General features: G+C 41.9%; 1 protein-coding gene across 1 annotated transcript in view; it reads right to left on the bottom strand.

The window, feature by feature from the left end:
• The window catches only part of LOC118396066 (collagen alpha-5(IV) chain-like), a 65,869-nt gene that overhangs the window by 22,265 nt on the left and 33,604 nt on the right, over positions 1-10,000 (bottom strand). Inside the window, 10 exon segments of the mRNA XM_052463358.1 lie at positions 107-193; positions 2,558-2,722; positions 3,021-3,128; positions 3,421-3,571; positions 6,337-6,431; positions 7,860-7,949; positions 8,411-8,503; positions 8,657-8,831; positions 9,236-9,424; positions 9,976-10,000. The exon segment at positions 9,976-10,000 is cut by the window's right edge and continues 46 nt beyond it. Coding sequence (XP_052319318.1) covers positions 107-193; positions 2,558-2,722; positions 3,021-3,128; positions 3,421-3,571; positions 6,337-6,431; positions 7,860-7,949; positions 8,411-8,503; positions 8,657-8,831; positions 9,236-9,424; positions 9,976-10,000 — 1,178 coding nt within the window.

Raw genomic sequence — 10,000 nt, 5'->3', positions numbered from 1 at the left:
TTATTTGTACGTGTGAGTGTTCTTGCGCATCTGTATGTGTGTGTGTGTGTGTGTGTGTGAATGCATGCCCATGTGTGTGTGACTGTACAAGTGTGTGACCTCTGACCTTTGGGACCGGGTGGTCCTTCAGGTCCAGGTGGGCCGTCAGGGCCCGGTCCAGATCTTCCTTCCAGTCCAGGGTCACCTCTAGGACCTGTAGTAGGTAACATATACTACTGTAGGAGGTAACATATACTACATCAACTAAAGTATATGTATCATATACTACATCAACTACTGTAGTACTGTGAGGGAAAAAAGTACTTGATCCCCTGCTGATTTTGTACGTTTGCCCACTGAAAAATAAATGATGAGTATATAATTTTAATGGTAGGTTTATTTGAACAGTGAGAGACAGAATAACAACAAAAAAAACAGAAAAACGCATGTCAAAAATGTTATAAATTGATTTGCATTTTAATGAGGGAAATATGTATTTGACCATCTCTCAATCAAAAAGATTTCTGGCTCCCAGGTGTCTTTTATACAGGTAACGAGCTGAGATTAGGAGCACACTCTTAAAGGGAGTGCTCCTAATCTCAGTTTGTTACCTGTATAAAAGACACCTGTCCACAGAAGCAATCAATCAGATTCCAAACTCTCCACCATGGCCAAGACCAAAAAGCTCTCCAAGGATGTCAGGGACAAGATTGTAGACCTACACAAGGCTGGAATGGGCTACAAAACCATTGCCAAGCAGCTTGGTGAGAAGGTGACAACAGTTGGTGCGATTATTCGCAAACAGAAGAAAGACAAAATAACTGTCAATCTCCCTCGGCCTGGGGCTCCATGCAAGATCTCACCTCGTGGAGTTGCAATGATCATGAGAACAATGAGGAATCAGCCCAGAACTACACGGGAGAATCATGTCAATGATCTCAAGGCAGCTGGGACCATAGTCACCAAGAAAACAATTGGTAACACACTACGCCGTGAAGGACTGAAATCCTGCAGCGCCCGCAAGGTCCCCCTGCTCAAGAAAGCACATATACAGTGGGCAAAAAAGTATTTAGTCAGCCACCAATTGTGCAGGTTCTCCCACTTAAAAAGATGGGAGAGGCCTGTAATTTTCCTCATAGGTACACTTCAACTATGACAGACAAAATGAGAGAAAAAAAATCCAGAAAATCACATTGTAGGATTTTTAATGAATTTATTTGCAAATTATGGTGGAAAATAAGTATTTGGTCAATAACAAAAGTTTATCTCAATACTTTGTTATATACCCTTTGTTGGCAATGACAGAGGTCAAACGTTTTCTGTAAGTCTTCACAAGGTTTTCACACACTGTTGCTGGTATTTTGGCCCATTCCTCCATGCAGATCTCAAATCAAATCAAATCAAATCAAATCTCCTCTAGAGCAGTGATGTTTTGGGGCTGTTGCTGGGCAACACAGACTTTTTTTCTATGGGGTTGAGATCTGGAGCCTGGCTAGGCCACTCCAGGACCTTGAAATGCTTCTTACAAAGCCACTCCTTCGTTGCCCGGGGGGTGTGTTTGTATCTCACGATACATGGCCCCATTCATTCTTTCCTTTACACGGATCAGTCGTCCTGGTCCCTTTGCAGAAAAACAGCCCCAAAGCATGATGTTTCCATGATGGTCCTGGAGTGGCCTAGCCAGTCTCCAGATCTTAATCCAATAGAAAACCTGTGGAGGGAGCTGAAGGTTTGAGTTGCCAAACGATCAGCCTCGAAACCTTAATGACTTGGAGAAGATCTGCAAAGAGGAGTGGGACAAAATCCCTCCTGAGATGTGTGCAAACCCAGGTGGCCAACTACAAGAAACGTCTGACCTCTGTGATAGCCAGCAAGGGTTTTGCCACCAAGTACTAAGTCATGTTTTGCAGAGGGGTCAAATACTTATTTCCCTTTATAAAAATACAAATCAATTTATAACATTTTTTTTTTGTAAACATTTTTCTGGATTTTTTTGTTGTTGTTAATATGTCTCTCACTGTTAAAAAAAACTAAAATTATAGACTGATCATTTCTTTGTCAGTGGGCAAACGTACAAAATCAGCAGGGGATCAAATATTTTTTTCCCCTCATTGTAGGTAACATAATACAGCAACTACTGTAAGAGGGGATCAAATACTTTGTTCCCTCACTGTAGGTAACATAATACAGCAACTACTGTAAGAGGTAATATATTAAAGTAAAAGAGACATGAACCAAATCCCTGGCATTAGACAAACTCATGTTAATGATACTGGAGCACTCAATGTCTTTCCACATTCAATGCAATCAAACATCATTTATCCCCTTGAGGCAATTTCTACTAGGGCTACGGCAGTGAATCAGACTTATAAAACAAAACAGGCATAGACAAGAACATGCCTTCATCTGAAAACAGTGTAACTTCGCTAAGCCTTATAATAACACTGTATACTACAAGTGCTCATTCATGCTTATATCATGTATTACATCTGTCCTCTTTGAAGTGTTACCAATGTGTTCAAATGTGTCAGTGCTGTTACTCTATCTGGTGTTGAATGTGTCAGTGCTGTTGCTGTACCTGATGCACCTGGTAACCCGTCTCTCCCTCTGCCTCCCATCTGTCCAGTCAGGCCTTGCACTACGGGTCCGGAGGCCCCAGGGGGCCCAGGGTCACCAGCCGGACCTGAGCTTCCAAACCCTGGGGTGCCAGGGTCCCCGCACGAACCCATCTCTCCATTAATACCTGGGTAAGAGGGGAAAGTCATAGAGTCGTGGATAAGAGCAAAAGAAAGCAAGGAGAATATGGAAATAGTGGACAGAGGGAAAGGAAGAGAGGGAGAAAAAGAGATGGGAGAGGGAGAGGAATAGAGAGAGGGAGAGGAATAGAGAGAGGGAGAGGACGAGAGAGAGAGAGGGGACGAGAAGGAATGAGAATGGAGAATGGTAGGAATGAACAAAGAGAGAAAGAGAAAATGAGACATTAGAAAGACAACCCGTTGTATGTTAGGGACATTAGGAACATTCAGGCTTCACCAGCTCACCTGGGAGTCCAGGTCTGCCTGACAGCCCTGGTGGTCCGGTTGAGGCTTCAGTACAGCAAGTACCTGCGTAACCAGGAGGTCCTTGGGAACCATCTACACCTTTACTTCCTACAAACATATCAGGCATAAGGCCATAAGTACCTGAGAGTATGTGTACCAGTGTTTACATACATCAGTGTGAATTTGACAGAGTGTATATGCCTCAATGTAACTGTGCATGAATGCGTAGAAAAAGTGAAAGATGGAGTGTGTGATGGATATGTTGTGATGGTGAATTTGTGTGTGTGTCCGTGTGTATGTGTGTCCCATGTCCGTGTCTTGTGCTGTGTCTGGGTCTACCTGTGCTGTGTCTGGGTCTACCTGTGCTGTGTCTGGGTCTACCTGTGTGTACAGTAAGTACCTTTGGGGCCTGAAGACCCATTGATGCCGGGTGGTCCCGGACTCCCTGGTCGGCCCAGTACTCCTGGATCTCCAGGAGGGCCCTGAGCCCCAACACCACCTGGGAAACCTTTAGGGCCGGCTGGACCTAGGGTCTCAAACCCAGCATCACCCTGAGAGTGGATGGAAGGATGAATGTTAGATGGGTAGATGGAAAGACAACCTAAGAAAATGAACAACAATGACAAATGGTTTGATGAAGAATGCAAAACCTAAAAAAGAAATTGAGAAACCTATTCAACCAAAAACATAGAGACCCAGGAAACGTGAGCCTACACCTTCACTATGGTGAATCACTAAAACGATACAGAGATACATTATGGAAAAAGAAGGAACCGCACATCAGAAATCAGCTCAATTTAACTGAAGAATCCATAGAATCTAACCACTTCTGGGAAAATTGGAACATACCAGGGGAGGAGGGCTCATAATAATGTCTGGAACGGAGCAAATGGAATGGCATCAAATACATAGAAACCATAGAAACCATAGAAACCATGTGTTTGATGTATTGGATACCATTCCAGCCATTACCATGAGCCTGTCCTCCTCAATTAAGGTGCCACCAACCTCTTGTGGAACACACTAAACAAACAATAACACAAAGAGTTATCTATCCAAAACGTAGATGTATATATAAACCACTTCTCCAATCTTTTTGGCTTTATAACAAAGAACAAACAGCAAAAACATATACATGATCAAAATGCAAATCTTAGAATCAACTATTAAAGACTACCAGAACCCACTGGATTCTCCAATTACATTGAATGAACTACGGGACAAAATACAAACCCTCCAACCCAAAACATGCTTGTGGTGTTGATGGTATCCTAACTGAAATTATAAAAATATACAGACCACAAATTCCAATTGAACTTTTTAACATCATCCTTAGCTCTGGCATCTTCCCCAATACTTGGAACCAAGAACTGATCACCCCAATCCACAAAAGTGGAGACAGATTTGACTCTAATAACTACCGTGGGATACAGCAACCTTGGGAAAATTCTCTGCATTTTCATTAACAGGAGACTTGTACATTTCCTCAGTGAAAACAATATACTGAGTAAATGTCAAATTGGCTTTTTATCAAATTACCGTACTACAGACCACGTATTCACCCTGCACACCCTAATTGACAAACAAACAAACCAAAACAAAGTCAAACTCTTGTCATGCTTAGTTGATTTCAAAAAAGCTTTTGACTCAACTTGTAATGAGGGTCTGCTATACAAATTGATGGAAAGCGGTGTTGGGGGAAAAACATACGACATTATAAAATACATGTACACAAAAAATTGGCAAAATTGGCAAAAAAACACATATTTCTTTCCACGGGACTGTGGGATGAGACAGGGATGCAGCTTGAGCCCCACCCACTTCAACATATGTATCAAAGAACTGGCCACGGCACTAGAACAGTCTGCAGCAACCGGCCTCACCCTACTAGAATCTGAAGTCAAATGTCTACTGTTTGCTGAAGCACCTAGATCTTCTGCACAGATTCTGCCAGACCTGGGCCCTGACAGTAAATCTCAGTAAGACAAAAATAATGGTGTTAAAAAAAAGGTCCAGTTCTCAGGACCAGAAATACAAATTCCATCTAGAAACCATTGCCCTAGAGCAACAAAAAAAACGATACGTACCTCGGGCTAAACATCAGTGACACCAAAGGTAACTTCCACAAAGCTGTGAATGATCTGAGATACAAGGCAAGAAGGGCCACCCCTTAGCGAAAAAAAAGAAGGCCCTTCTACACCACCAAAAGGAATATAAAATTCAACATACCAATTAGGATCTGGCTAAAAATACTTGAATTAGTTATAGAACCCATTGCCCTTTATGGTTGTGAGGTCTGGGGTGCATTCACCAACCAAGAATTCACAAAATGAGAGAAACACCAAATTGAGACTCTGCTTGCAGAATTCTGCAAAAATAGCCTCAGTGTACAACGTAAAACACCAAATAATGCATGCAGAGTAGAATTAGTCCAATACCCGCTAATTATCAAAATCCAGAAAAGAGACGTTAAATTCTACAACCACCTAAAAGGAAGCGATTCCCAAACCTTCCATAACAAAGCCATCACCTACGGAGAGATGAACCTGGCGACGAGTCCCCCAAGCAAGCTGGTCCTGGGGCTCTGTTCACAAACACAATCAGAGCCTCAGGACAGCAACACAATTAGACCTAATCAAATCATGAGAAAACAAAAAGATAATTACTTGACACATTGGAAAGAATTAACAAGGGAACTGAGCTGACTAGAATGCTATTTGGCCCTAAACAGAGAGTACACAGTGGCAGAATACCTGACCACCGTGACTGACCCAAATTTAAGGAAAGCTTTGACTATGTACAGACTCAGAGAGCATAGCCTTGCTATTGAGAAAGGCCACCGTAGGCAGACATGGCTCTCAAGAGAAGACAGGCTATGTGCTCACTGCCCACAAAATGAGGTGGAAACTGAGCTGCACTTCCTAATCTCCTGCCAAATGTATGACCATATTAGAGACACATATTTTCCTCAGATTACACAGACCCACAAAGAATTAGAAAACAAATCAATTTTAATAAACTCCCATATCTATTGGGTGAAATACCACAGTGTGCAATCACAGCATCAAGATTTTATGAAAAAGGACAAGAAACGAACAACAAGTGAAGAACAAACACTGTTGTAAATACAACCAATATAATAATTTTCCCTTTTGTACTTTTTTGCACATCGTTACAACACTGTATATAGCCATAACATAACATTTGAAATGTCTCCATTCCTCTGGAACTTTTGTGAGTGTAAATCTTACTGTCATTTTAAAAAAATTGAATAGACAGATAGACAGACATGACAGGGTCAGTATTCAGTAATGACCTTTGGCCCTTGAGCCCCAGGGAATCCCATTACGCCGGGTCGTCCAGGATAGCCACTTCCAGAGGTACTTGGGCGTCCCGGCTGTCCTTTGTCACCTAGGAGACAGACAGCATCACAAGTCCCACAAACTGGTGCTAACACACGAGTATACACTGAGTGTACAAAACATTAGGAACACCTTCCTAATATTGAGTTGCAACCCCCCCTTTTGCCATCAGAACAGCCTCAATTCATCGGAGCATGGACTCTACAAGGTGTCAAAAGCGCTCCACAAGGATGCTGGCCCATGATGACTCCAATACTTCCCACAGTTGTGTCAAGTTGGTTGGATGTCCTTTGGGTGGTGGACCGTTCTTGATACACACAGGAAACTGTTGAGCGTGAAAACCCCAGCAGGGTTGCAGTTCTTGACACAAACCGGTGCGCCTGGCACCTACTACCATACCCCGTTCAAAGGCATTTTAATCTTTTGCCTTGCCCATTCACCCTCTGAATGGCCCACATACACAATCCATGTCTCAATTGTCTCAAGGCTTAAAAATGATTCTTTAACCTGTCTCCTCCCCTTCATCTACACTGATTGAAGTGGATTTAACAAGTGACATTTAAAAGGGATTATAGCTTTCACCTGGATTCACCTGGTCAGTCTGTTTCATGGATAGAGTTTTGTACACTCAGTGTATATAATATATACACTAACACATCTCCATTGGTGGTCCTACGTGGCTTGGTTGGTAAGGACCATGGTGCTATAGCAACGCCAGGGTTGTGGGTTAGATTCCCGCTGGGGCCACCCATTAGAAAATCTTTGCATTCACTGATGTAAGTTGCTTTGTATAACAGTGTCTGCTAAATAGTATATATTATCTAATGTCTGTCATACAATCACACAATAGACACGGGAATAGGAAGTAGGGGTGCTAAGGTGCTGCAAAATATACTACATACTATAGTAAATATACTATATACTATAGTATATATACTATTGCTATAGTACTACACTATATACTATATATACTGAATACTGAATACTATATAAATAATACTATATACTATAGTAAATATACTATATACCATAGTAAATATACTATATACTATATATACTATATACTATAGTATATATACTATATACTATAGTAAATATACCATATATACTATATACCATAGTAAATATACTATATACTATATATACTATATACTATAGTATATATACTATATACTATAGTAAATATACCATATATACTATATACCATATTATATATACTATATAGTAGGCGTTTACTAGTCCTGTATTAGCAGACCGATAAAACAAATAATAATAATAATCATAATAACTAAACTACTTCCGGCGACTTTGACTAAATTCATCCTCACTTTATCCTCACTTGAGATAACGACTCACACAAAACCTTCAGTCAAGGCGTTCTTGTTCACATTACAGTGTCATTCCTGTTATTCAGATATTCAAATGGATCGACATGGCACAAATAACTACTCAAAAATGTTTTGCCAACATGGCTCACCTTTCTGTCCAGTGGGTCCTCGTCTTCCCAGGGTGGAGAATACACCACTGTCCCCTTTCTCCCCCGGGTTACCAGCACCACCACGAGGACCTGTGTGGACAAACTCAACTCTCTGTCCTATCACGTTGTTTATGTTCTTCGTCAGGTAGAATGGCATAAAATATTATAAAGTTACAACTGAAATAGCCTGGAGTCTAAACTAATATGCTACGTTTCACCACTGTTTTGAAGTGAAACAGTTTAGACTCCAGGCTAGTGGTTAGTAGCCTAGTGGTTAGAGCGTTGGACTAGGAACCAAAAGGTTGCAAGTTCAAATGGTACAAATCTGTCGTTCTGCCCCTGAACAGACAGTTAACCCACCGTTCCTAGGCCGTCATTGAAAATAAGAATTTGTTCATAACTGACTTGCCTCGTTAAATAAAGGTAAAAAAATATATATATATTTTTTTTTAAAGAACTGAAATGCCACTGAACTCAATGTAGTCTAGACCTCCAGTCCTCCAGCCACTTCCCACCCATGCTGTGGTTCGGTCCCCACTTGGGGTGCTCACCTGGGGGGCCCCGTGTGCCCGGCAGCCCCGTCTTTCCCGGTAGGCCTGGGACTCCCTGGTCAGCCACACTGCTGCAGGGCTCGCCCTTCTGACCTGGTGGGGATAGGGGAGAAAACGGAGTCAGACCATCAACTGATATATGGACATTATCATTGAGTTATGGAAACACACAGCCAGAGGGTGTACACGTCTAACACAGTCGAAAGAGCAAAAAGGAGCAGGTATTGGTGTGTTGCTTTACGGTACCTTGGTAACCAGGTGTACCAGGTAGACCTGGTACCCCACTATTGCCTTTAGGTCCTGAGGGGCCAAGCGGTCCTATGCCTACTGGACCTGGTGAACCGTCTGGTCCTGGGTATCCCTGTGGCCCGGGAGGGCCTGGGTCACCAGTATCTCCCTTCAGACCCAGTGGCCCATCGTACTGGCACAGACAATCATCCAAACATCAGTTCTTCACAAAACATTACTTTAACAGACTTACGTTATACATCGACATTACCATTCAGCCAATAAACTCAGCCCATCCGCAAAACATTAGTTCACATAACATTAGTGCATCACATTAACAAATGTTCAGCATTCAAGTGTTCATAAAAGCTAATAAACTCAGTCTATCAACAAACTATTATCACTACCTCAAATTAATATTCATAGCCAATCAGAATATCAGAAGGCATACCCTAACTACTTAAAGTGACAGTTCACCCAAATTTGAAATGTACTTCAGTTTAAAAAATACAAAAAAATGCATTCAAATCATTGCTTTGCATTTGAGAATAAAGATACATTTTAGTGATAGAAATCATAACCATTTAAAATCCTCACTGGATCACCCTTAGGGCCTTGTTGGCCCTTGCGTCCACGAAAGCCAGGGGCCCCGTATAGGCCGTCCAGCCCTGATCTGCCAGCTGGTCCTGGGGTTCCTTTCTCTCCCTTTATCCCCTGGTGATTGCAGGAACCTGAATTTCCTTTTGGCCCTGGAGGTCCTGGAACACCTGAAGGGCCATGGAGACCCTGTGACACAGACAGGAGAGGTTGTCATGGATACGGTAATTTAACAACCTTGGATACATTATTCCAGCGATACCACAGATACAGTAGCCTAGCAACACCATGGATAAGGTATCGCAGGAACACCATAGATACAGTATTCTGTCAACACCACAAATATGGTAACCTAATAAAACCATGGATAAGGTATACCAGCAACACCATGGATACGGTATCTAAGCAACACCATGGATACAGTATTCTATCAACACCACAGATCTGGTATCCTAATAAAACCATGGATAAGGTATACCAGCAACACCATGGATACAGTATCTAAGCAACACCATAGATACAGTATTCTATCAACACCACAGATATGGTATCCTAATAAAACCATGGATAAGGTATACAAGCAACACCATAGATACAGTATCTAAGCAAAACTACTAAGCAAGATGTGTCACTATGGAAATAATATAACTGCAAAACCACAGGCAGTCACAGTGACATCACAAGGTCAAATAAAAATGGTATTTAGTATCTGTATGGCAGAGTAGTGCAGGTAGTGTCACCTGTTGTCCAGGTGATCCCGAGGGT

The sequence above is a fragment of the Oncorhynchus keta genome, chromosome 15 (assembly GCF_023373465.1).
Source record: "Oncorhynchus keta strain PuntledgeMale-10-30-2019 chromosome 15, Oket_V2, whole genome shotgun sequence".
Taxonomy (NCBI): Eukaryota; Metazoa; Chordata; class Actinopteri; order Salmoniformes; family Salmonidae; genus Oncorhynchus; species Oncorhynchus keta.
The sequence above is the reverse complement of the archived record's forward strand: the minus strand, read 5'-3'. Positions and strand labels throughout refer to the sequence as shown.